A 25,627-nucleotide genomic window follows, 5' to 3' on the forward strand; every position below is an offset into this window, starting at 1 on the left:
ATTGGGATTGGATGGTGCTTTGGGGTTTTTTGCTTTGATAATGCTTTGTACGGGCCCTTTGGCCTTGTTGCTGCATAAATATGGTCTTGCCTGGCAAACCACCCAAGACTCACAGTAAAGGCAACAATAAAATACCGAACCAATCATCAAAAGCGACAAAATTCCAGAATAGTTTAACTCCCTTCTTTCAGAGATTTCCAAATCCTCCTGATCACCATGTCGGGGGCAGGCAGGCTGTACGTCCGTCTCCGCCTTGCAAGAGCAGATCCTGGGTGATTTTGGTTGGTTGAGATCAATTGTGCTTTCATGAAAGTAAGTGAGGCTGGGAATTTGATAGGTTAGTTAAGCAGCTTGGGGCCATAAACTCGGCTCACTTTGCCGCTTCGCCACTTCTAGCTGATGCCTTGCTTACGCATCCAAGAACGCGCCCCCAACCGCAGAGCCTTACTTCGATATATACCCGGACATGGACATGGTAGCGTGCTCAGTCGATGGATCTTGGTCTATTAGTTACAATGTATAATCCAAAAATCTTTTATGTAAGTGTCCATAGGCTATGGATCCTAACCAGTGCCGTCCCCGGCGCCACCTAGACGTCAGAAACTCTTTTCCTTTTGCTAGAAAGGAGATACTCCGGGAATACATTCCAGAGCTTGACCCAGATAACGAGCGGGCCCAGACACTCCGCGTACGCATGTCGAAGCGGTCCAACATGCTGCGGCTACAGTTCGGGCTGACGGCAGTAGTTGTGATAGCCAACACGGCCGTTGCCATCTGGGCTTACATTACCTTCCCGCCCGATGCGCGCGGGGTTGGAACGCTGAAGCTTGGCGACTGCGACGACGTCGGAACCCTCAATAGCGGGCTTCACCTTCTCATCAACGTGCTATCGTCACTCTTTCTGGGCGCAGGCAACTACTGCATGCAGACACTGGCGGCCCCGACCCGCGCCGAGATGGACTTGGCACACTCCCGAGGCCACTCGCTCGACGTCGGAGTGCCGAGCATACGCAACTTGAAGCGCATCGCCCGCTACCGCGCAGCACTGTGGCTACTCCTCGGTGTGCTTTCGACGCTGCTCCATCTCATCTGGAACTCGGTCGTCTTTACGTCCTTCCCCGTCGTCAGCTATCCCGTAGCCATGGTTTCCAGCGATTGGCGCGAGACATTCAACATGAGCTGGGGGGTCGCGCCACTGCCATACTCTTACACGCTAGACAACTACAACCCAAACGGGGATTGGGATCGCATCCTCGACATGCAGTCGCGGCTCGCAAACTTTACCCGCCTCGAGAGGAAAGCCTGCCTGACCCAGTTCGCCGACTACCGGACGCAGAAGGCGCCCCTCGCCGTCGTCGCCCTCAACGTCACGTCCGAGTATAACCGGGGCTATTCGCTTCTCCACGGTTGGGGCTCCGACTGGGCCAGCGGCACGTGGCTGACGGCGTCGTGGTGGATCTGTGATGTTTACAATCCAGCCAACAGGCCTGACTGGCAGCCTTGCGACGAGAGACTGGTAGACAAGCTAAAGCTAGCGGACGAGTGGGTATACCTCGCCTTCAGCCGTGTCGAAAAGGCCGTCTTGATGGCCGTCGACTACTGCCTGGTCGGTCCCGCCAGGGACATGGAGTCCAAATGTGGCCTCCACTATGGCTCGTCGCTATTCGTTGCCGTGGTGTCTGCTACGTTCGTAGAGTCGCTGCTCGTGCTGGTTCTGTGGCGCCAGTCGATGCCACAAGGTGGCAGAAGGAAGAGGCTTATTGGAGAGGTGCCTACACCGCAGGCACCGGCTGTCAAAGACGAGAGGGGGAAATCAATGGTCCTCATGGGAGATGCCATCGCGTCGTACCTCCGTTACCCCGGGCAGCTTCCTCGGCATGTTGAGATGGAGGTACAGAAATGGGAGACTAGTTCTCGCATCACCTGGTTCTCGACAGTCAGCCCGACCACATGGATGGTTTCTCTATCATAGTAAGTCATGGATCGCATCCGAGTCTTTGCTTGTGGGTTTTTTGACTCTTACAAAGATATCCAGCCTCGCCATTGGAATCGGCTTCCCATTGTACTTGATTATCAGCTCCATCAAATACACCAAGCAATTAGGCTTTGACACCAGCATGGCGGGCATCTGGCTGCGCGGTCTGAAGAGCATAAGCCCGTCCCTGCTGGCCTTCAGGACGGGCGACCACGAATACCCGCTGCTTGCGTGCGTAATCATGGCCAACGCATTCCAGGTCTGGATAAGTCTCCTTTATGTCGTATACAACAACATCCTCACACGGCAGCTCGTTGCCGATGAGTGGATGCGTTTCCTGCGAGGGCCCGCCGGCAAGAAGCCTCTGCGCGTGTCCCAGCCCGAGGGGATGCAGCGGTCCAACTACACGCTCTCCCTGCCATTTGCGTACTCGGTGCCGCTCATGGTGGCCCTGACGGCCCTGCACTGGCTGGTGTCGCAGGCCATCTTCCTGGTCCAGACCCTGGGTTTCGACACGGCCTGGCCCGACCCCCGTCGAGTTCCTTCCTTTGACCACACTGCCGTTGGCCACAGCCACCTGGGTGAGGTCCTGGCTCTCATGATGGGCGGGGTCATGATCGTTGCGCTGTTGGTCAACTCGTTTGCGAGGTACCACCAGCCCTGTCCTCCTGGCTTGCCGGGCTCGGGTGTCGACAGTGCTCTCATCCGTGCCTTTTGCAGTCGGCCGGCCCGGGACGTAGACGCCGACATCTTTCCGGTTCGGCTTGGGGTAGTACAGAACACAGATGCGTGGGATGGTCACTCGGGTCCGCCAACAGTGGTGTTTTCGACTTACACAAGGATTGAAAAGCCTGTCTCCGATGCAAGCTATCTACTCCCAAGGATCAACAAGCCTTACCGGACACCATGGAGATGGCTATCTTGGTATACAAAGGTCAAAAGCAAAGTATAAGTGTATGTAACTGTGTGGTGGCTTTGAACCTTTTATTAATTGCTGCCATGATCTGACACTCAAAATAATTTATTCGGCATATTGGGCTGCTTTCCTCGTGACTACTAAGACGAAGACCACTTTGCTGTAACAAGTGCCAAAGTAGACCCTTTTGGCTGTTCAACACCCTGGTAGACGAACCTGGGGTCAGCCTCGGTGAGCAGGTGCTTCCATTCAGACAGCGATCGCTCTCGTGCGTTGAACGTGGATGCCATGACTAGATCATCAGACCTTCGAGTTGAACAAGTTGGGCAAGTAAGTTAAGTATTCAATCATGTATACCCACGTAAATAATCGTTGACTTCATGCAAAGCACATACCTCATATCCTTCTCTTCCCATAGCGAAACTGACGCTAGAGGGGTGTCTTCATTTGGATCCGGCATGATCCTCTCCATTATGATGATACGCGCGCCGGGCTTCATGACTGGGATGTGGGCGCGGAGTACAGCGACGCAATGCTTGTCGGACCAGTTGTGGAAGATCCATCGGAAGAGGTAGGCGTCGGCAGAAACCGGTTGCGGGTGAAACATGTGGTGACCCATGAAGGAGATGCGGCAGCCGTCCCTCAATTCGACAGGCAGCTCCGACTCGGCGCCCTGCACAACCTGGGGAAAGTCCTGCACGACAACGTCCAGGTTTGGAAACTTTTGAGCCAGCGCCACTCCGATGTGACCGCGGGCGCCGCCGACGTCGACGACTTGAGCGCGGCCGCTGGGGCCCGACCCGGCGAGAGAGGCCCAGTCGTAGCCGGCGGTGACGTGAGAGCTGTCGAAGCCGGGGCGTTTTGCAAAGACGGCCATGGAAGTGGCGAACCGAGATGCAAGTGCAGGGTCACTACTGACGATATCGTAGATGGACTGATCTGTGTTTTTGGAGAGGGAGAAGCCCTGGATTGGGGGGGCCTGTGTTAGTGCTATGTTGATTTGAAAGCAATGATGCTGCTACGTTGGACATACCGTCTCGTTGGGCTCGGAGGATCCAGGCCATTTTTCCAACGCTTCCACTGTCTGTGAAACAAACAATTAGCATATGGTAGTGTAAGTGTGTGCCTACCTTGGCTAAAGCGAGACTTGTTCGACGCTTACTTTGACAGCTGCAGGCCAGAAATGCTCAGTCCCGAGCAGCATCCATTCCCTCATAGACGAAGTCGCCATCAACTTGGAGCTGCTCGTGTGAGAGACGAAGCCGGGCTGGGGCTCCTTGAAGATGAACATAGTCATGGCGAACCGGACCATGCGCGTGACAAGCTCCTGGCTTTGGCCTGACTTTGCGGCAAGGTCTGCAAAGGAGATCTGCCCACTAGCCGGGACCAAGCTGGCAATGCCATATTTGGCGATGAACTGGAGAGGTATGGAGGTGGTGGTCTAAAGGTACAAATCCAGAAAGAAGCAAATGGGTTCTATCATCAGCCACTTTAGCCAGGCCTCGTGGGAATCCATTGAACGTACGCCGCTGTGATGTTTGACCAGATCCAGTGGATCCATCAAAATATTGAAGAGCTCGGTGGCGGCGTCGATGGCGGCATTGCGATCCGCCAAAGACTCGGGAGGAAAGTAGTCAATAGGGGCATTTTCGTCCACTGACGGATTGGGGAGACCCTTTGCAGCCAGACTGGCTTGCAGGGCTGCGACAGAGTCGCTAATGGTTTGAGCCAGCTGAGTGACACGGGTGGGTTGAGCTTCAGTTGCCATTGGAAATAATGCTTTTTTTTTTTTTTTTTTTTTTTTTTTTTTTTTTTTTTTTTGCTTCCTTCGTGTCAACGAAGCTTGGAGANAGTCGACAAGGGTGCCGAAGCAGTCGAAGGTTAGGCAGGAGAAATCGGTGATTGGGCGTGACGTGCGCATTGTTGTTGTTGTTTTTTTTTTTTTTTTTTTTTTTTTTTTTTTTTTTTTTTTTTTTGCTTCCTTCGTGTCAACGAAGCTTGGAGAAGGATTATCCAATGATAGGAAAAGTAGTACAACAGATGATAGGTTGGAATGTAGTGGAGTCTAACCAGGCTCGACAGGACACAGTTAAGACAAGCGGCAATACATATTCAGGAGCAAACACACGTTAAGAGGGAAAGTGGGTAGGTATGCAAGCTGCACATATATACCTTACCTAGGTAGGTACGTTACCGTACGTAAAATGGAGTATCAGGGTCCCATCTGAATCTTGCTCAAGATAGTCTGCTCCACTCATCTTTTTTTTTTCAGTAGCGTGATGGCACCCGATGTAGCGCGGTTTACTTGAGTTACCTCAGGGGTGTGTAGCTATCATATCAGACCAGTATCCTTGTTGCGAGGGCGGATTCCATGCATGCATATGTTCATAGGCGATATCATGTAAGAAAAAAATGATGAGCGGCTTTTACATATTCTTGTTAAAGCTCAAAACAGACCGATCTCCTTCCTCATTGAGGAATGTCTATCCGACGAGTTTTACCTCTTGCTTTGGGTTGCTGAAAAACCTCTGATCATACTTATCAAAATTTTCTTTGACTATGGATGCACTTCTAGAGCAAATCAAGCAGGCCTCGTCCTCGCTGGATAGAGCAGCGCGTCGAAAGGCAATCGACTCGTTGCGCAAGGCTGCCGATTCTCTGGAGGATCCAGTCGATACTGTCTTTCGTATGGGACATCTGGTATGTATTTATTATCACCAGCGGCAAAAGGTTTAGGCCGGATACCTACTTACCAAGAGTCTTGTCTCATCAGGAGCTTGAAAAAGCAGCTGTTCAACTGGGTTACGATTTGGACACGTTTTCCTACCTCGTCAAGGCCCAGGGTTCCAAGACTACCGAGGAGATTGCTCATCATGGAAAGGCGGAAGAGCAACTCATGAGTATGTTTTTTTTTTTCTTTTTCTTTTTACAGGGACAACCACATTGCGCTCTTAGAAGGGTACCTTGCCATGACTGAAACAACATACAGGACGTCTGCTCCGGTACTTTGCCTCGGCAAATCTCGTGCAAGAAGTTGGCGTTGATGAGTGGGAGGCGAATCAAGTCACTCGCAATCTGAGCAACGAACTCACTGAAGCTGCCATCCTCCATTAGTTAGTACTGCATTGAACTCCCCTCTTTAGTCATGGTAGCCTCACTCACAAGCGTCGTCCTGTCATAGCTACGGCATTGTGTCCCAGCAGTCCCTGGACATGCCCGAGTTCCTCAAGAACAACGGCTACAAGACACCGTCGGATGATTCAAACACCATCTTCCACCACTCTTACAAGACCAAGCTGTCCCCGTTCGAGTGGATGGCTCAGACCAAGAACAAGGAGCAGCTCGAGCTGTTCCACAAGTTCATGGCTCTGCGCCGCCAAGCGAATCTGACCTGGTTGACCGTCTATCCGGTTCGACAAGAGATCGGGCAGTCTGCAGACCTGAACCCAGAGAGGGCCTTGTATGTCAACATGGGCGGCAGCATCGGCCACCAGTGTGCCCAGTTCAAGGAAAAATACCCCGACATCCCGGGTCGGGTCATCCTCCAAGATCTCCCCGAGGTCGTGGCCCAGGCCATGAACACGCCTGGGGTCGAGAACATGGGCCACGACTTTTTCAACCCGCAGCCCGTCAAAGGCGCCAAGTTCTACTTCATGCGGGGTGTGTCGCACAATCACCCCACGCACAAGGTCAGGCTCCTCTTCACCAACATCCGCGAGGCCATGGCTCCGGATTCGGTCCTGCTTCTGGACGAGATCGTCTTGCCTCCCAAGGACGTCGACCATGTGTCCAGCGCCATGGATCTCATCATGATGGGTGCATTTGCTGCCGAGGAGAGGACTGAGATTCAGTGGCGGGAGCTCGCTGCGAGCGCCGGTCTGAAAATCACCAACGTCTATCTCTACAATCCCATTGAAAACGAGGCTGTGATGGAGCTGCGGCTTGCCGAATCCGTATAGATAACGCCGAGCTGCCAAGACCATCGTGCTTATATAGAATATAAATGAGTGGACTCTGAATCTTGACAATTTTCCCAGTGACTTGGTTGTGTTGTGGTAGGCTAAGATTCCTCCACGTCGTGTCTGAGTGCATAAGCAGCCGAGATCAGGCTACTTCGGCAACGAGTAAGCATCTTACAACCCTGCTGAGGCTCAAAAAGAACCACAGAGAGGATATCAAGAGGGGGGGTGACTCCCCCAATCTCCTCTCGCCGTCTAGCATTCGATGGAATTCGGGGAATTCGTGACTTCTTCTGCGCTTTTTTAACACCTCTCAAGCAGCGCCGCACACTAGTATTGTCTTGATAACGCATCTCTGTGGAACTTTTTTCTTTTTTTTCTTTAACCAGGCTAACCAGACATGAGCGCGGGCCCGCCTGGGCTACTGGACGTCCATATCAGTGCTTAGCACGTAACGACAAACTTCTTGGTGTAGCCATCCAATGCCTTCCACATCCTGTCCTCGCCGTCCATTCGAGGCGGAGAAGCATATGTCCCACGACATATGCCTGGTTTCCAGTTACCCAAAGCCACAAATCCGACTGGGTGTTTCCCCAAGACATGGTATGGTGGCTCGGTAAGACGGGGAAAAAAATTCAAAACGAAAAAAATCCGTGTCATGGTGGATGGGTTACCAATCCACATTCCACTGCAGAAAGAAGGGGATTGGGTGGGTATCTGTTAAATAACGCACGCGGCTCTACCTAACCCCCCTTTGATGGCCCCGCCGCCAAGCCGCTGTTTGCTTACCGTCGTTAGCGACGAAATATAGCTTCACATGAATATGCACCACGCCACTGGCATGCCTCTATACCTTTGCATAACGAATGACTATGGTTGAAGGGGAGTGTCTATAACAGCAATGTACTAACCAAATACACTGGGTACCTATCTATAGTCTCATTGCCCCGGGCCAATCGCAGACTTGGGATAACTCTTGCTGATCACCACTAATCACTTTCGATAAAAAGAGCGAATCGATGGGGTATCACCAGGCCGAGAGAGGGACGGCGAGGGACGTTGCTTGCCGGAACACGATGCCTCCGAACTGGTCCGCTTTACCAACTCGGCCTAGGTCGTACGGCAGGCAATATGTTAGCCCGAACAGTAAACTGCTCCAGGGAAATTGTCTGGGTATACGGTGTAGGAACTTCACCCAGCATTGATCGATTTGCCCTCAAACTGAGGGAAAGGCACATCACCTGTGCTGAGGATCTGTCAGCCTTATTTGGATCTGGTATTTGATTACCCCTTGTACCGAGCCAGCAAAAATGGATAGCTCAATACCAGGCACAAAGCCGAAATCACCATCGACAAGGCAGCCAACCTTGGTGCATTTGTTGCAAGATGCAGCGAACCAAGATGCACAGCGGCACCTGATCTTCTACCCGCAAGGAGACACAAAGAACCCTCTAACAATATCGTACAGACAGCTTTATGTGCAAGCCAGGCAGAACGCAGCTGTCATCATGTCCCTGGACAAGTTCCGAAAGAACCATCCCATCCTCGTCCATCTCGACAAGCAATGGGACACCATCCTGTGGTGCTGGTCCGTCATGCTAGCCGGAGGCTTGCCCGTCATCTCGACGCCATTCAGCCGTGTAGAAGAACACCGACAGAAGCACATCCAGGGGCTCTCTACACTGCTGCAGTCACCCATATGTATCACCAACACCGAATCTATCCTGTTATTCGATGGAGAACTCGACATGCATCTCCACACGGTCGAGAGTCTCACGCAGATGAAGAAGCAGAGACAGCGAGATGATGTTGACGCCAGTCGCGGTAAGCGACTCGGCTTGGCCTGGGACACGAGATCCCATGAAGAGACGGCTCTCCTGATGTTAACATCGGGCAGCACGGGGAACGCCAAAGCCGTAGAGCTCAGTCACGCACAGATACTGGCCGCGGTGGCGGGCAAAGCCTCGGTCCGCCAGCTGCCAAAGGGGCGACCTATGCTGAATTGGATCGGCATGGATCACGTCGCAAGCCTGGTTGAAATTCACGTCCAGGCTCTCTGGCTTGGCATAGACCAGATACATGTACACCCATCGGATGTGATTTCTTCGCCCGGACTGTTCCTCGACCTGCTGAGCAAGCATCGGGTATGCAGATCGTTCGCACCCAACTTCTTCCTCATCAAGCTGATTGCCGAGCTGGAATCGTCCCTTTCCCACCGAGATGCGATCACTAGGCCCAAATGGGACTTGTCGTCCCTCACCATATTGGCTTCGGGAGGCGAGGCAAACGATGTGCAGGTCTGCAAGGCCGTTTCCAGACTCCTGGCAACGTACGGGGCCTACCCTAACGTAGTCACGACCGGCTTCGGCATGACAGAGACGTGCGCTGGCTCCATCTACAACCTAGACTGTCCGGGATATGACATGGCCCAGGGCCGTTCAATCGCCTCTCTGGGTAAGTGCATCGACGGCATCGAGATGCGCGTCACCATCGGCGAGGACAGAGCTGCGTGCAGGGTGGCAGTTGCGGACGAGCCTGGGTACCTTGAATTACGCGGACCTGTCGTATTCAAGCGCTATTACCGCAGCACTCGGGCCACGGCAGAGGCCATCTCTACGGATGGGTGGTTCCGCACTGGAGACCAGGCCTGCATCGGGGAGGACGGGAACCTAGCCATGATCGGTCGGTTCAAGGAGGTTTTCAATATTAACGGTGTCAAGCACGAGGTCGCCGATGTGCAGGAGGCCCTAGACAGGAGCCTGGCGGGGCGAGTCTCGCGGCTTGTCTGCTTCCCTTCCAAGACAGCCGGCACGGAGCAGGTGACGGTAGCATATATACCACCGAGTCCTCCGCCAGCCGATAGTGCCCTGGCCCTGCTGGAGACAGATGAACTAGCTATGCAGGCATGTATGCTAAGCACAGGAAGCAGGCCGCTTGTATTTTTACTCCGCGATGCGTCCCTGCCATCACTGCCCGTCTCAACATTGGGCAAAATCTCGCGTGCTAAGATGAGGAAGCTATTCGAAGATGGCATCTTTGACCAGGACGTAGCCGCATATGATAGAGCTATACGCGAGGCCAGGCAAGCTATTAGCCTGGAGGAGAATATTCAGTGCCGCACGGGAGCCGAGGCCAGCCTGATGCGAGACGTGGCCGAGACTCTGGGGGTCAGCGAGACGGCAATGGGGCTTGACTCTCCCTTTTACAGCCTAGGAATTACGTCGATGGACTTGATCAGGCTCAAGAACCGGATCGACAAAAGACTTGGCACGACCCTGCCAATTGTTTTGCTGATGAAGCACCCGACGGTGCGAGAACTCGCGGTCTCACTTGAGGCGCACGTTAGGGCTTGCGGCGGCGGCGGCGCCACCAATAACGACAAGAACGTATTGCAGGACGTGGCAGTGCCGTACGACCCTGTTGTGGCGTTCCAAACGGTGGGCGATAAAACTCCGCTATGGCTAATCCATCCGGGGGTGGGCGAGGTGCTTGTGTTCGTTGGGCTGGTGCAGGAAATAGCCAAGTCGGACCATATGCGGCCTGTATACGCGCTCCGGGCGCGCGGATTTGACCATGGCCAGCAGCCGTTTGTGTCTATAACTGAGGCGCGGGATACTTACCTAGCGGCAATCAGGCAGCGTCAACCACGCGGGCCCTACGCGCTCGCTGGGTACAGTTATGGGACCATGTTGGCGTTCGAGGTAACCAAAGCACTCGAGGCTGCAGGAGAGACGGTCGCCTTCCTTGGTAGCTTCAACCTGCCACCGCATATCAGGCAGCGAATGCAGCAGCTGAGTCGGAATGCCTGTCTCCTGCATCTGGCCCAGTTCCTTGCACTCGTCACCGAGGATTTCGCCGACGAGAAAGAGGGGGATCAGGCTTATCTCGCACTCCCGCCCGCAGATGCCCTGCGATATATCCTGGACACCTCGGACAAGGCTCGACTTCAGGACCTGGCCCTATCCGAGCGGGACCTAGACCGCTGGGTCGACGTCGCTTTTGGGCTGCAGAGCATGGCCACGGACTACGAGCCAGAAGGTATTGTGGCCGTTATCGACGTCTTCCATGCAATTCCCTTGCGACGGGCAGCCCGGAACCGAGACGAATGGATCCACCTGCAATTGGCAAAGTGGAAAGATTTTTGTGCCTCCGTCCCTCGCTTCCATGCAGTTGGGGGTGCTCACTACACAATGCTCGGCCCAGATCACGTCCAGGGCTTTGCCGTGGAATTGATAGGTGCTCTGCGGAAGAGGGACATATGAGCGGGTTGGGCGAAGCTGAAATTGCCTTGTGTGAGAACAGTGTCTTGGGTGCACGTTAAATTGTTTTTGTTCTTTATGTCGTACCAATTAATTACGGTATATCTTTGTTGGGACTTGACATTTTGATCGAGCGGGACTGACTGTCTTGGATGCTGATGCTTAGCTGGTGATCATTAAATAAATAGTCTTATCCCAATTGGAATAAAATTATCCAAAATACAGGCACAAAAGTCTCAGCTAAAAAAAAAAACAAAAAAAAAACCCCCCATCAATTTATGCAGTTCGTCCGAGTCAGTTGAACTCTGCCGGGTCTGCACGTCTGCCAAGTATGCCCCGAAATTTGAGGGGATCAACGCCAGGGTTTTGGTTAGGACCAAGCTAAAAGAAGCAAGCGGTGAAGAAATAAGAGTGGCGGGACAGACCCCTGCAGTTGGAACTTGCAAGCTCCCCCGACAAAGCAAATGGGGACGACTGAGGTTCGTCCAATCCACGTAACCTCATGGTCAGTTACTTGCATTTCAGCACCCGTTTTTGAGTAAAATTCGCCTGCGTTGAGGAATCATTCCCGTTGGCCTCCATAACAGCCCGGCGGAGACAAGGCAAGCCCAAGACGAGCATCACGCAATCAAACCTGCAGGTCGCAGGGCATCATTACTTAGCTTTTGGGCTCAATTGAACAGGCGATTGCCTGAACTATCCATAGCTACCGTACCTTATTTTCAACGGTCGGGGCAAGAAAAAAAAACCAAAAAATAGAAAAGAAAAACCGTTTGGCGGCTGGCGCCACTATATCACGACATACAATAATAATCCTGGATCTCGACCCTCGCTAGGTAGAGCTCGAGCCCAGCTGCTACCTGTGCTTGATATCCATCTACTACTACTCCAGGAATCGCGCATCCACGTGCAAGCAGCCAAACAACAAACAGCCTGGTCCCTTCACAAAGCAAAAAACCCTGCCCTTCGCAGTCGATCCACCATGGGTCTATTCGACGACGCCGCCTCGGCCATCTCGGGGCCCCAGTCCTCTTCCCGGAAGCACCGGTCCTCATCGCACAAGCATCACAAGAGTAGCAGCCGCCGCGGCAAGTCCAGGTCGCGCTCCCGCTCCCCGGGCATCGCCGCTAGTATTTTTGGCGGCGGCGACTACCACAAGCGTAACTCGTCACGGTCATCTTTCTTCGGGCTGGGAGGAGACAGCCACTATCACAAGAACAACGCTAGCCGGGGCAGCTTTTTCAACCTAGGGAATGCCAGCCGGGGCAGTATCTTTGGATTCGGAGGTGGTAAGTCATTATGCCAACTCTTATCCCCCTGACCAGGTCAAGTGGAAGGAACAACAAAAAAAAGGCCCGTTTCTAGTACTGACAGGGTGGCACCTGTTCTCCCGACATAGGCCGCTCTCCATCATACTACAAACGTTCCCCGCGCCAAAACTTTATGCAGCGCGCCTACAAGAAGCTCAAGCGTCTACTCCGCGACCTCGTCCACTACGCCAAGCGCCACCCCTACAAGGTTTTCATGCTCGCCGTGATGCCCCTCATCACCGGTGGGGCCCTGACCGCGCTGCTGGCCCGGTTCGGGTTGCGCATGCCGCCGGCTCTCGAGAGCATGCTAGGTCTCGGGGCCAAGGCCATGGCTGGCGACAGTATAGGCCTAGTTGGCGAGGCCGTGCGAATGGCGAGTGGTGCCGGCGCCGGTGCGGCCAGCGTCAGCGTGGCAAGGGGCTGGGACGGTGAGCGAAGCTGGGAAAGGCGGACTGTAGACCGGGGTGGCGACGATGACTTGTTGTACGGGGCGCTGGGGAGCTTGGGGAGCTCTTTTAATGGAGGTAGCAACAGTGGTTGGATGGGCAATGTGGCAAAGATGTTTTCCTAAGCGTTTTTTTCTGATTTTTTTTTTCCTTTGCTGTAATTTTCTTGTTTCGTGTGTGTTTGTTCCTTGTGCTGGGATTTCTGGGCTATGTCGGCGTTTCTGGGATTGTTGCAGTCAAGCGCCAGAGTTAGCGGTAGACTTTTGGGTAAATGGATTTTATGATCAACATATTTTTCGACTGTCCAGGCTGGATAACCACTTGACAGTCGCCCCCAAAGACAGTATCTGTGTCGATGTCATCAGCAAATATCAGGTAAGAGAACAAAAGGGTAAGTCGGCAGTAATTAATAACATGAAATTTTGTGTTAAAGCAACAAGTCTATGAATCAGATTACAGGTGAGGTATAAGTCAGAGAGAGACAGAGGATTGTGAGCCCAGAGAAACTTTTCCCAAACCCAAACAATATGTCCAAACACGATTTTGTTAAAAAAAAAAAAGGACCAAAGACTTTTAGTCACGACGTCGAGATGACGATTTCTGCCCATCAGTGCCCCCAACAGAACACCAGACCGCAACTTTGGCCGCGAGTCACCGCTTCTTCTTGCTGCGACTACTGCTGCTGGTAGTATTGCTGCTACTACCAGTCGGCTTCCGTTTCGCAGGCGACTTGCTTGATGCCTTGGATCGACTCGAGCGTCGCGGCTCAGGGGTCGCAACGCGGGTTTCCTCGACGATCACAGGCGGCTCGCGAGCAGCTCGCCTCGTTACCGGCGGTGCTACACGAGCCCCATGGCTATAGTCGTCGCTTGCTGTGTCGTCTCCACTCGACTCTTCGGTCGCGTCTGGACTGACCCGTCTGGAACCACCCCGGCTTCGGCCCCCAGCTGCAGCAGGGGTCGGGTTGGAGACAGAAATACGCCGGCGCGCCGCAGCCGCAGCGCCCAATGGTGGCGCGCGCGGACCTGCGGACGCGGGCGACATGTACTGGAATGGGTCGACGTTTGATCCATGCAGTGAAGGCGCCGATGTGTTTGACAAATGAAGCATTTCATCTGGGTCCCGAGGAGATGGCACGCGTGAGCCACGGACGCGGTTGGGGTCAGATGAGTGCCGAATCGCTTGCGGCGGGTGATTCTGCGAGACGTAAGAATATCTGAATGGTGAAGTATCCTCACGGCGGGACCCTGGCCGAGTAGTCGCAGAGTACGTATCGGGTGAGATATCACGATCGTATGGAATGCGGCCACGTGCAGCAGTAGCTCGCGACGACGTGGTGGACGAGCGCTGGCGGCCTTTGGGGGCCGGGAAATAACCGACTGGCGGGTAGCCTTGTCGATCATCGAGGTGAGGAGGAGATGGTTGTCGCGACGAAGATTCGTCCTCCAGCAGATCCTCAAAACTAGATGGATCCAATTGAGATATCGGGATCGATACTCGTTGCTGCTGTTGTTCCTCTCTCCTCCGCCGCTCTGCTTCTCTACGCTTGCGCTCTGTCATGCGATTGACAGCCTCCAGCTCTGCCCGTGTCAAGTCAACGTCGACTCTCCCTTGAGCCCTGGCCTGTCGTATTCTTGCCATTGCAGACTCGAACAACGCCTCTTCTAGCCTCCTGGACCTGCTACTTCCGTTTGACCGGTCGTCTTCAGAATCCTCGTCCTCGTCCTCGTCCTCGTCTTCCTCTGATGAATTCTGGGCGTTCGCCGCCCGTCGTGATGACTGATTACCAGCCCGTTCTCCCATGTCTATACCTGTAAAACGAAGTGGATCGCTGGCAAAACGCCGCGAAGATGTAGAAAATCCAACGCCCCGGACGTCAGCGACCATAGCACCCTGGTCGTCGACGTCGCTACCCAACTCCTCCACCCTATTGCGGCCGGTACCGCCAACACCAGCCCACGCATCGTCCCCTTCCCCAGCGGCGCCACCCCACCTCCTCCGACCGCGCCTCGATGGTCTTCCCCCATGGGGCGCAAATTCGGGAGCTCGCGGCCGACCATCTAGACCGCCTCCCCAGAAAAAGCCTCATCGATAGGTTTGTCCATCAGGGCAGCGTGGCCGATGATGGTGACACCGCTGGCTCCGATCAGCCAGGCGATGGTAGAGAATGGCGAGGCAATCAAGCCAACCGGTATCGCGACGACCAGCAGGCCGGTGTAGAGCTGACTGGGCGATGCTTTAAAGGTACCAATCTCAAGGTCACGGCCGTCGAGCTTGCCGATGAGGAACATGCCGAGGGTGACAAAGATGATGTCGAACAGCAGCCACCAGTTTGTCAGCAGAGTGTAGATGCAGAGCATGACAAAAATAACGCTGTAGTTGCTGCTGAAGTAGCTGAGGTTGTAGTTGACGCGCGACTGAACCTCGCCAAAGTTCTGCGGCTTGGAAAGGCGCTTAAAGTCGAAGAACTCGGATAAGGGCCTGAGGTTTGAGAAGCGGCCGGTCAAGCTGCCCGAGTTGAGGCCAGAGAAGCGCTCCGAGAGGTTGAAGCGCGACGTCAGGACGTCGAGGGGGATCTGAATGCGAGACATTTCGGCGGTTTGTGTGAAAATAAACGGATTTGTTTATGTGTTGCGCAGCTGATGTGCCGTCGTTGGTGATAACGGTAATTCGGTACAATAGTAGGTAGATTCCTGACAAGGAAGTGATAAAGCAGTAGACGTGATGGGGTGGAGATCGGTAGTAACGTTCTAGAGTTGAACCAGTGTGGTAGTGCAGTGCGGTCAGTGGATTGATGAGAGAAATTGGAATTGCGGGTAGATCGCGTCGTGGTGGCCTTGTTGATGTTGGTGCCTATGGTGCTTCTCGGAAGCAATTGGGTGTAATCTGTCAAAAAAAAAACTTAGTCTCATTTTTGCGACGTCAGATTGGCCAGTTTGGGCGTGGAGCCCGAAACGAAACGTAAGTGCACACTAACGGCGAAGCCACGCCAGGAGAGTAAGGGGCCGCATACCTTTAGAGGAATTACGCAACCAGACCCAGCCGAAAATGGGCAGTGTCGTGTCTCGGCGGAAGACAGCCACGCACTTCAACACAGCCTTTTTCGGTGCCTATGAGAAGGCCGGCTATGGTGATGTTGATGATGAAATAATACAATTGAGAGTTACCTAGGCAGCCTCTCTAGGCAGCAAGCTCTGCACTGCACTGAAAGTAAAAGAGAGAGAGAAAAAGAAAAAAAAAACAGCCAGGCCTCAAGGGCCCGGCAAGAGCACCGGTAGAGCTGCCGTTTTCGCCCCACTCAATTGCCGGGTTCAGATTTTGAGCTCAGATCTCGTGCCTGTAGAATTGTTTTTTCTTTGTCGCAGAGGGCCGGCTGCCATCTCTTTTGCCCACTCGTGGCCTCAAGATTTAGGTAGGTGGTGAGGGAGGGAAGCCCCGTAAATGGAGGGAACAAACACAAGATGAAGTTTGGAAAGCAGAACAGAGCTCGTGTGATGCTATTATTTATTCGCTTCCGCTTCTACTTCCACTTTCTTCTTAGCAAGATTTTCCTCGCTGCCCGACCGCTCTCTTGCCCCGCCTTGACCTGCAACTAAGACGTCGCTCCCGCATATCAGAGGCGACCAAGTAAGCCTTTGGCGTTCCTTTTTTTTTTTTTTTTTTTTTTTTTTTTTTTCTCTCTCTCTCTCCTTTCAGTCAATTGTCCTTCTCCCTTTTCCCGTTGCCTTCCCCTCACGCTTCTCTTTCAAGAAGCTCCCAAGCTGCAGCGCCAGGGAATGCACCGCTTAGGTGGCACATTGGTTGCCAATCATTAACTCCGAGGCTCCTCTTTTTGTTTTCCCGATTCGATTTGTTTGCTAGGGGTGCTTTGCTGTTTTGTTTACACAAGCTCCAATATCGTGATCGGTTTTCTTTTTGGTCCGATTGTACCGGGATCACTTGTTGATACCCTGCTATCTGCAATGAGTGCCATGGTAGCTTTTCCGGCATGCCATCACTGAACCAGGGCATTCGACACCGACACCGCTTCTTCTCCATCCTGGGAGTCTCCACCATGCTTCTTTTAGCTTCGAGACCAATGCAAATGCCACCTCTTCTTGCGTATTCGAGTTTGATGGAGATTCCCATCCAAGAGTAAATCTCAAACGTTTCTGTTTCTATTCACAGCCATGTTGTTCTTCTTGATTTTTTTTCTCATCTTTTCGGTATCATGCTGCCTGTGTTGCAATTAACGTGCCTTGCGTGCCTACAGTAGTGCGTTTACTAGCTTGAAGCCTAAAGTACCTACCCTAAGCTCCAGGAGGTACTACAAAGTAAGATATTTGTTACCCCTGCACTAGCTGGAACTAAGTCCCTGCGGGTTGGGTTGTCTTACAGTGTAGCTTTCTTTTTCTTTAACTACTGTAGGTACCGATATTCACAGACTAAGTTACGGTGTACAGAGTAAATTGATATCCAGTCCTAACCTACAGTATTTAGTTCGCCTCAAGTATGGAGGTTGTGCTTTTGCACATGCAGTGCGTGACACTTTCGTCTCATTAACATTTGATAAGGGAGCTACCGCCGCATCATGATTGGCCACATGCGGTCTTCCTGACTTGATTATTTTGCGCAAATACTTACCTACCATAGTAGACTTTTTTTTTAAAGACCACCTCTACAGGCAGAGTCAGATCCGGTTACAATTTTAGAAACATCTCGCCTCATCTTGTCGCCTTGTCTGTCATGGCGCAGGGCCCATCGACTGACTGTAGCCGCGTATTGCGCCTCATTACATCCAATTCCCCACCCCCTACATCATCTTATACACTCTATACTCGTAGTAGTAAACTCGCAAGCAAAACTCAACCTCGGCACTTACAGTTCATGTCTTTTGTGCAGCGAGATTCGAGACAACCACCAGTGTTTCATAACCATCAACGCGTCTTGTTATACTCTTGGTTGTGACCTCGATGCGAGACCGTGGGTGCAGTATTTGTGTTATATGGGGTTTTTTTTTTTTTTTTTTTTGTATCCTTTTTTTAAATACTGTATCATATTCTCAATCTCGTGAGGATCGCATTTGTCATTTGTGACCTGCTAAACAACCCCACTCTAAGTCTACACAACCTTTCAGGTGGTTTTTTTTCTAGATTCCCATGCTTCACGTGCTGCTTTTCTGGAACTAGTAACGATATAATGTCTATTCTTCCTTGAACGACAACAAACATTGCCGACGGAAAGGAGTGTCCCCCGCACTCCACAATCTATGGTCTTGTTTTGCTTTCGCTTGGACTTTCAAACCTGGTTGGACGGCAGGCGCAGATGTCTACGAGTCTCACAAGGTATTCGTTCAGTCGGACTCCGATCACATCAGATGAAGTAAAACTTCATCTCCTCCCGGCAGTTCCATGTCCTTATTTTTTTTTATAAATAGCAACCTTCTACTACATACGACGTAGTTGCATCATTCTTGACAGTGGCGGGCACTTCAATATCAAGGATACCTGGTCTTGGTTCGTCTTTTTATTTTGGCTGTTGGATGAAAACAACAGTGGCTCACCTCTTTCTCCAAACATACTTAACATCCAAGAGCCTCCAGTTCATGTTTTGTAGAGAGACTGTCAAGAAAAACTCAAAGTCACAAGACATTCTCGTACTACAGACATCAATCATTTTGTTCCCGAAAGCATGTCAGACACCAACGCACCGCTCTCAGCAGCAGAGCTGCATGCTCTTTTTGATATATTGACCCACTACGAAACCTATAGCGAGTTCGTTGACCTAAGGTATCCTGACACGCCAGCCAACATTGGCTATCCTTTTGCCAAAAAAGCCAAGGATGGCAGCCTGGTCCACGTAACCAAACCAGCCGCGCCCATCATCCAACAGCTACTCTCCACATTTGTCACCGAAATATTCGCATTGCGGTCCCTACCCAAATCCTTCTGGAGCGTACAGGTGCAAGGCCTCTTTGAGAATTTGGCCGAGGCCAACCTGTCTGAAAGTTATGATAAGGGCGCTCTCGGTACCCGCAAAACACTATGCACGGTGTTTTCGTCTATACTGGAGCTTGTTGCTCGGGGTCAGCTTGGTGGCGTTCAAAGACAGATTGAGAACACCAGAAGCCTGAAGTCAAACTCCTACAACTTGGACAGTGCGCAGAGTCTCATCAAGGCCTGGAACGACGTGGTGCAGGATCTTGTGTACGGCAACCTGATCGACGAACTATTCGATCATGCAAAAAACGTTGGTGGCAACCTCGAGGAGCATTCACCTGCCGCCGAGGCTGCAGTGCACTATATCGTCTTGCACTTGGCGACCGTCTTGCACCAGGTGTTTGTTGTGTCGTCTGAGGGACCGTACATACTCAAGCTTCTCGATAACATGAACAAGATGCTTCCCTGGATGATGATCAAACAAACACTCCGGATAGGGAATGCCGCGACCATGTTGAATGGGCTTACCAAGTTGCTCTTGTCCAAACTGAGCATTGGATCTGTGTCCAACTGGATCGGTGTGACAACAGACGCTGATGATGGGATGAATTTGATGCAGAGGTAAGCAAACAGATTAAGAAAGAAAGAAAAGAAAGAAAACAATGTCAGACCTTAACGAGCAGGATGCTAACAAAAGAACCAAAATTAAAAGAATCATTTCAATGACACTATCATGGGACTGCTCCGACTTCAGAAAGACAGTCGATCAGGTCAAGAAGTCAAAGAATGGCCCGACAAAGGAGCAACTTGCCGCGATCGATGAACACATCAGCCTTTCGCGAGACGAGCAGGATAGAGTGCGTGGAACGAGCATATCTGAAGGGAAATCCATAATCATCGCCATCCTCAAATCCCAACACCAGAGCTGCTCCATATCAGATGCTGAGCACACTGCCTTGTTGGACTACTACTCGGCTCGCCTCTCGATTCGCGACCGCGAAGAGATATCTCGCGTCATGTGTCGCTCCAAGCCAGATCTGATGACGCAACTCTTCCGAGATCTAATGGGCGCCTACGAGCCAATGATTCGGGAAGTCCACTCCAAAGTGCCGCTGCATGAAACCATCGGCGACTCGGAGGCTTTCCTAGGCGAGCTGATAGAGACAGCCAAGGGCACCAAGTCCCAGGTGGCCACCATCACAGACTTTGTAGATCTTTTGATGCGGAATCGCTCAAGACTTTACAGATGGCTGCACATTATAGGCAAGGAGTGTCCCGGTCCAGCTGAAGAATTCCGGACATGGGCCCACGAGTCGATCCGGGAGTTCAGGAGGAAGTCCGCTTTCCCGAGGTCCCATTCAGCCCAGGGATACACCTACGGCGACATAAACGGCGGGTATGGTCCGGAATCATACTGCAAAGGTGCAGCGGGCGACATGTCTGCGGCTCTATCCGCCATGTTTGCCGCCCTTCCACGTGAGACCAGGGCCGATGTCAGGAATCAAATCGATGCACATGCGGCATACCTCGAGATGATTCACGGTCGCTCGGCCGTTCACATGCAGAATATCTTGGATTGCATGAGTGCCAGAAGGTCGAGCTCTAGCCTCAACGCGCTGGAGGTCACTGGCAAGCTTCGAAACAAGATCTCTTCAAAGACCTCCAGTGGAGCTGCAAGCCCTGCTCCGGTTAGACTAGGAAGTCCCGAGAACGGTGCAGAAGCGTGGGAGGCTTCGGGGCCGGGTGTGTTCCTAGTCCGATGGAACGACCTGTTGGATGAGACATTGGTCACGCCTGCGACGCCGTTCGGACCACCGCGAGTGGGCAAGGATGTCAAGTGGAAAACATCAATGGGCAAGTCAGGCACGGGCGCCAAGGCCAAGGATAAGAAGCTACCAAAAGGCATCGTGGAGGAATTCGAGGGTCTCAGTTTTGACGGCGGCGCCGTCTCGGAAATCGAGGCACCAGAGGTTGGAGCAGTTTTGAACGCTATGGGAAAGGAATTCTGGCAGCTACTATCAAGCAGACACCATGAAGCTCAAAGTAAGGCTGCGCCGATGACCAACTTCATCTGAAGGCAGCCATGGGACCTTTTTTGGGGGGGTTCGTATTATGAGGCTGGTCTTTATACATGCGACAGTTGGAGGGGAATCTTCTTTCTTTCTTTGTATCTTTTGCCTTTTGCAGGGTTCAATGCAGTGGCGCCAAAATCATTTGCACCGAGATAGGTTTTTTACTGAATAAATATGGGACATGACAGTGACACAAGACGGATATCAAATCAATACTTGCGGGCGAGATATTTGTCACATTTGCTATAACTAAACGCGTGTTCGTCAATGCCAAGCACTAAACAGTATTTGTCCATTTCAAGTACCGCCAAGTTTAGTGTGATTATCCATCATAGAGTATTGTCCGTCAGTAGCCGGAGTCTCCTCCTCAACCTGCTCTTGCCTTGCTGCGGTTTCCTTCTGACGCATCCGAACTAGTTGGGCACGCCTATCCATCTCTTTCAACTGTTGGTAGACGATGGCGGCGACCAAGCAAATGAGTATTAAAGATAACACGGAGCCTCTCAAATCAATTTCAATCGTCTTGGCGTTCTCTATGATACGCTTTCGCTTTTCGGGATCCTCGATCCCATACTTTTCTCGCAGGATTTGATCCATGGCATCTTTCTTTGCCTGACCTGACTTAAATTGGCCTCCAGTATTATTTTCGATAAAGACGGCCGGCCTCTGCCCTGTAAGACTGGAATGTCCTTTCCTTTGAAACATCTTGTTAAGCGCCTCAAGTACCCAGGAAGATGGTCGCTTAGAGCTTCCTGCAGAACCTGTGTTGTCGACTTTTGCACCAGCTTCACTATTGCCGTCGTCTCCCTTTGAGCTGAGACCAATGCCCCCCTGGTTTACTTGACTTTTTGCCTTTATACCTGAGGCAATCATTGCCCGAATCCACGGCCGAGTTTTGTAGTCCTTTGGAGGTTGGGAGGATGCATTGGTGTTGCCACTCCCGGTGGCCTGAGGAGGGTCCTGGTGAGTACTTGGGGGCCTCTGCGTTGGATCATTTTGTGCATCCGGGGCGTCATCAGCCTTCTGGTGGCTACCACTCTGCTGAGGATCTGATGGCTGGTGAAGGCACCGATGCAGCACCGGCCGGTTCCAACGGGCCAGTGTGGTAACAGGCCGAGTAAAGCGTTTTGAAAGCGACATGGCCTGGGTGTCCTTGACGGTTCCTCCAAGTAATTGTTTAAGTGGCGGCTTTGGAATCTCGAATTGACACTTTGCAGTATGTCGGATTGAAACAAAGCTCCAGCGTCAAATCACAAACGCGTAGTATGGGGTGATTATTTATGACGATATTGGAGCTGCCAAAGACAACACCAAGTGGGCCACGGGAATAAGCCTCCCGAGCTGTTGCTTGTACCACGTAGGTACTGCAACGGCCTCTTTGGGTGGGGCTCTAGTTGAGTTAGAGTACTTGGCAGGGATCTACCAGCGGGGAAACGCGCTTAGTGTTCACCGCCCGGTAAAAAAGTTCCAGTCGCGAAAAAAAAAGTGTTTCCGCTTGCTGAGCTTTCGTACTAAATCTCGACGGGATAACCACCCCACTCCTCAAACTCAGCTCCCTTGGTTCAGCAGTTAATGCCATCGCAACTAAACAATTAAACATGGCACCTTCAAGCAAGAGGAAAGCGATCAATGACGATTTCATAACCACTATTTCCGACAATGAGGCCGACGACTTCGTTGAAGAGGAGGTGATTCAGGAAGAAGCACCCCCCAAGAAAAAGTCCAAGACCACACCGAAAAAGAAACAAAAGCGACCCAGCAAGAAGGCCAGCGACGATGGCGACGCTGAAGATGAAGAGGATGACCACATAGAGGGTGTCTGGGGCCAGAACGATGACGACGACGGCGCAATGGACTCCGAGTTCGAGTTTGTCACCGGAGCCGGCGTCGAAGACCTCGAAGACAATCCCGAATTCGAAGGCTGGGGCTTTGACGGCGCCAAAAAGTCCATGGGTCAAGGAAACGGGGTTGACCTGGACGAGATCATCCGGAGGAGAAGGGAGAAGAAGGAAGGAGCGACAAAAGGTGCAGCGGAGCCGGAATCCAAGCCAGAAGAGGAGGACGAATCGCTGGGACTAGACGATGACGATGACGAGGTCCTAGCCAAGGATGCTTTCGGAATGGGTGCAGGCTCAGACGACGAGGACTCTGCAGAAGCTTTCGAGGAACAAGATGGGTCGGAAGCCAGCGAAGGAGAGGAGGGCGACAGCGACGACGAATCTGTCGCCAGCCCAGTTCCGCACCCAGATGATGATCAAGAATCGGAATCTGATCAGGATGAGGATGAAGAGGAGGCAGCCAAGAGGAAAGAGTTCTTCGCGGCAGACGAGCCCAAGTCCGATACGAACAAGGGTAGTGCGTCATTCCAGAACATGTCCCTGTCTCGCCCAATTCTCAGGGGCTTGACAAGCGTTGGCTTCGTAAAACCTACTCCTATCCAGAGCAAGACGATTCCGATTGCTCTGATGGGTAAGGATGTGGTTGGTGGTGCCGTCACCGGATCCGGAAAGACTGCTGCGTTCGTTGTGCCCATCTTGGAGCGCCTGCTCTACCGTCCCAAGAAGGTGCCGACGAGTCGAGTCGTCATATTGGCACCGACGCGTGAGTTGGCCATCCAGTGCCACGCAGTTGCCACCAAGCTAGCCAGCCATACCGACATTAAATTCTGTTTGGCCGTCGGTGGTCTCAGTCTAAAGGTGCAAGAGTCAGAACTACGCTTGCGGCCAGATGTGATTATTGCAACACCTGGACGTTTTATCGACCACATCCGCAACTCAGCCAGCTTTGCCGTCGATACTGTGGAAATTTTGGTGCTCGACGAGGCTGATAGAATGTTGGAGGACGGTTTTGCCGATGAGCTGAATGAGATTTTGACGACACTGCCAAAGTCACGACAGACCATGCTATTTTCGGCCACCATGACGTCTTCTGTCGACAACCTGATCCGTGTTGGTCTCAACAAGCCTGTCCGGCTCATGGTAGACTCACAGAAGAAGACGGTGGTAACACTGACACAGGAGTTTGTGCGACTTCGACCTGGAAGGGAGGAGAAGCGCATGGGATATCTCTTCTACTTGTGTAAGAATTTGTATACCGAGCGTGTTATCATTTTCTTCAGGCAGAAGAAAATTGCCCACCACGCTCGCATCATTTTTGGTTTGCTTGGCTTATCCTGCGCGGAACTCCACGGAAGCATGAGCCAAATACAGGTTCGTAATTGCCCCATGTTACTCCTTCCGGGTGCCATCTACATGACTATTGACATGGGTGATCCATATAGCGTATACAAAGCGTCGAAGCATTCCGCGATGGCAAGGTGTCCTTCCTGCTCGCGACGGATCTTGCCTCTCGTGGTCTCGATATCAAGGGAGTCGATACGGTCATCAACTACGAGGCCCCGCAAAGCCTTGAGATCTATGTGCACAGAGTTGGTCGAACAGCGCGAGCAGGTCGCAGCGGTACAGCCATCACTCTTGCAGCTGAACCAGACCGCAAGGTCGTCAAGGCTGCAGTCAAGGCTGGCAAGGCACAAGGTGCCAAGATCTCAAGCCGCATCATCGATGCTGCTGACGCAGACAGCTGGCAAGCCAAGATTGACGAACTCGAGGACGAGGTGGAAGCTGTGATGCGCGAGGAGAAGGAAGAAAAGGTACTTGCGCAAGCGGACATGGAGATGCGCAAGGGAGAGAACATGATACGATACGAAGACGACATTAAGGCACGACCAAAGCGGACGTGGTTTGAAACCGAAAAGGACAAGAAGGCCGCCAGGGAAGCTGGCCGGGCTGCATTGAACGGCGTGCGAGAGGCTCTCAAGAAGAAACACGGCGGCAAGAACCTGAGCAACAAAGATAAGAAGAAGCTGGATGCCATGGCTGAGGCCAAGGAGGCTAGGGTCTGGAAGAAGGGTGCAGCAGAGAGAGCAGGCAAAGGTGCTGTGCTCAACTTCAAGAAAGACAAGAGCTCTAAGAAAGGTCCTGTCGCAGGCGGTAGGGTGGCCAAGAAAGGAGCCCCCAGAGGAAAGCCAAGGAGGAGATAATCTACATAGGTACATTGAGCTCGTCGGAGACAGCTACTCAAGTAACTTGTCAAGGTCTTCATACCTAGGAGTTGATTTCCACATCCATGTAAAATCGATGTCTACTTGACCGTGTATCATTGTCGTTCCATCAAAATACAATAAGGATCTACTTAGTGTTATCCCCCTTTCCACATGTTAGGGGTGTGGTGCTGAAGGCGCAAGGCAGTGAACACGAAATCACAGAAAGCCACTGAAGCATCGATGCGGCCAGCATTATGAGCAGACCGGCATTTCAGATCAACGAATGGACCGATACCCTGTAAATCTAGGCCTTTGTATGGTCTTGGTTATGGACAGTATTGTCGAGGCAATACGTCGAAAGATGAATCGGGGTGAGTGACGATTAGCCAGCCCATTCAGGGGAACCCTAACCCGCAATCCAGAGTGATTAAGACTAACTTTTGAAATTTCAGTATCAACATCATGTTTGTATACGTCCGGGTGGTTTCTGAAGCTCTTGATACTCAAGGCAGAGGCATATCATGGTCTTCTTGTTTTCTCTTATGCTATGACGTTGCTCATACCGAGATGTGAAGCCCGGTACGATAACGTTGTTGTAATTCTGGAGGTACAAGACGGAGGGTACGTTGTCTTTCTTGCTTGCTAGGAAGAAACAATCAAGGCAATGTAGCTTCTGTGGACTGATGAGACACCTTGCAGGCAGCTGGAATATCGCTACAGATGGTACAAC

At 52.2% G+C, this 25,627-nt stretch overlaps 12 protein-coding genes across 12 annotated transcripts; 6 read left to right on the forward strand and 6 right to left on the reverse strand.

Annotated features, from left to right (window-relative positions):
* The first annotated feature begins 417 nt into the window (after positions 1–417).
* Positions 418–3,223, forward strand: PgNI_09344 (uncharacterized protein). The gene is made up of 2 exons (XM_031129328.1): positions 418–1,971; positions 2,036–3,223. The coding sequence occupies exons 1-2, from the start codon at positions 557–559 to the stop codon at positions 2,925–2,927; spliced, it is 2,307 nt and encodes a 768-aa protein (XP_030978016.1). The 5' UTR covers positions 418–556; the 3' UTR covers positions 2,928–3,223.
* Positions 3,032–4,659, reverse strand: PgNI_09345 (uncharacterized protein; the record flags this gene model as incomplete). Its single annotated transcript, XM_031129329.1, has 5 exons — positions 3,032–3,197; positions 3,287–3,855; positions 3,925–3,975; positions 4,054–4,332; positions 4,417–4,659. The coding sequence occupies 5 exons, from the start codon at positions 4,657–4,659 to the stop codon at positions 3,032–3,034; spliced, it is 1,308 nt and encodes a 435-aa protein (XP_030978015.1).
* A 698-nt stretch (positions 4,660–5,357) lies between these two features.
* Positions 5,358–6,850, forward strand: PgNI_09346 (uncharacterized protein; the record flags this gene model as incomplete). Its single annotated transcript, XM_031129330.1, has 4 exons — positions 5,358–5,591; positions 5,665–5,791; positions 5,881–6,004; positions 6,073–6,850. The coding sequence occupies exons 1-4, from the start codon at positions 5,451–5,453 to the stop codon at positions 6,848–6,850; spliced, it is 1,170 nt and encodes a 389-aa protein (XP_030978014.1). The 5' UTR covers positions 5,358–5,450.
* Positions 5,814–6,583, reverse strand: PgNI_09347 (uncharacterized protein; the record flags this gene model as incomplete). Its single annotated transcript, XM_031129331.1, has 2 exons — positions 5,814–5,988; positions 6,054–6,583. A coding segment is annotated over one exon (432 nt), but the record flags the coding sequence as incomplete, so codon positions are not given.
* Positions 6,851–8,160: 1,310 nt separating the features above from the next.
* On the forward strand, positions 8,161–11,112 carry PgNI_09348 (uncharacterized protein; the record flags this gene model as incomplete). Its single annotated transcript, XM_031129332.1, has 1 exon — positions 8,161–11,112. The coding sequence occupies one exon, from the start codon at positions 8,161–8,163 to the stop codon at positions 11,110–11,112; it is 2,952 nt and encodes a 983-aa protein (XP_030978013.1).
* A 510-nt stretch (positions 11,113–11,622) lies between these two features.
* PgNI_09349 (uncharacterized protein) lies at positions 11,623–13,132 on the forward strand. The gene is made up of 2 exons (XM_031129333.1): positions 11,623–12,398; positions 12,509–13,132. The coding sequence occupies exons 1-2, from the start codon at positions 12,092–12,094 to the stop codon at positions 12,988–12,990; spliced, it is 789 nt and encodes a 262-aa protein (XP_030978012.1). The 5' UTR covers positions 11,623–12,091; the 3' UTR covers positions 12,991–13,132.
* A 384-nt stretch (positions 13,133–13,516) lies between these two features.
* On the reverse strand, positions 13,517–14,668 carry PgNI_09350 (uncharacterized protein; the record flags this gene model as incomplete). The annotated part of the gene is made up of 1 exon (XM_031129334.1): positions 13,517–14,668. The coding sequence occupies one exon, from the start codon at positions 14,666–14,668 to the stop codon at positions 13,517–13,519; it is 1,152 nt and encodes a 383-aa protein (XP_030977465.1).
* Positions 14,669–14,925: 257 nt separating this feature from the next.
* PgNI_09351 (uncharacterized protein) lies at positions 14,926–15,456 on the reverse strand (the record flags this gene model as incomplete). Its single annotated transcript, XM_031129335.1, has 1 exon — positions 14,926–15,456. The coding sequence occupies one exon, from the start codon at positions 15,454–15,456 to the stop codon at positions 14,926–14,928; it is 531 nt and encodes a 176-aa protein (XP_030977466.1).
* Positions 15,457–16,818: 1,362 nt separating this feature from the next.
* Positions 16,819–17,036, reverse strand: PgNI_09352 (uncharacterized protein; the record flags this gene model as incomplete). Its single annotated transcript, XM_031129336.1, is given in 2 exon segments — positions 16,819–17,016; positions 17,031–17,036. 2 exon segments carry the CDS (start codon positions 17,034–17,036, stop codon positions 16,819–16,821), a joined length of 204 nt encoding a protein of 67 aa, XP_030977467.1.
* A 1,499-nt stretch (positions 17,037–18,535) lies between these two features.
* PgNI_09353 (uncharacterized protein) lies at positions 18,536–21,046 on the forward strand (the record flags this gene model as incomplete). The annotated part of the gene is made up of 2 exons (XM_031129337.1): positions 18,536–19,404; positions 19,496–21,046. 2 exons carry the CDS (start codon positions 18,536–18,538, stop codon positions 20,856–20,858), a joined length of 2,232 nt encoding a protein of 743 aa, XP_030977468.1. The 3' UTR covers positions 20,859–21,046.
* Positions 21,047–21,152: 106 nt separating this feature from the next.
* PgNI_09354 (uncharacterized protein) lies at positions 21,153–21,995 on the reverse strand (the record flags this gene model as incomplete). Its single annotated transcript, XM_031129338.1, has 1 exon — positions 21,153–21,995. One exon carries the CDS (start codon positions 21,993–21,995, stop codon positions 21,153–21,155), a length of 843 nt encoding a protein of 280 aa, XP_030977469.1.
* Positions 21,996–22,370: 375 nt separating this feature from the next.
* On the forward strand, positions 22,371–25,024 carry PgNI_09355 (uncharacterized protein). Its single transcript, XM_031129339.1, has 2 exons — positions 22,371–24,064; positions 24,136–25,024. The coding sequence occupies exons 1-2, from the start codon at positions 22,454–22,456 to the stop codon at positions 24,892–24,894; spliced, it is 2,370 nt and encodes a 789-aa protein (XP_030977470.1). The 5' UTR covers positions 22,371–22,453; the 3' UTR covers positions 24,895–25,024.
* The last annotated feature ends 603 nt before the right edge of the window (positions 25,025–25,627 follow it).

This window comes from Pyricularia grisea (assembly GCF_004355905.1).
Source record: "Pyricularia grisea strain NI907 chromosome Unknown Pyricularia_grisea_NI907_Scaffold_7, whole genome shotgun sequence".
Taxonomy (NCBI): Eukaryota; Fungi; Ascomycota; class Sordariomycetes; order Magnaporthales; family Pyriculariaceae; genus Pyricularia; species Pyricularia grisea.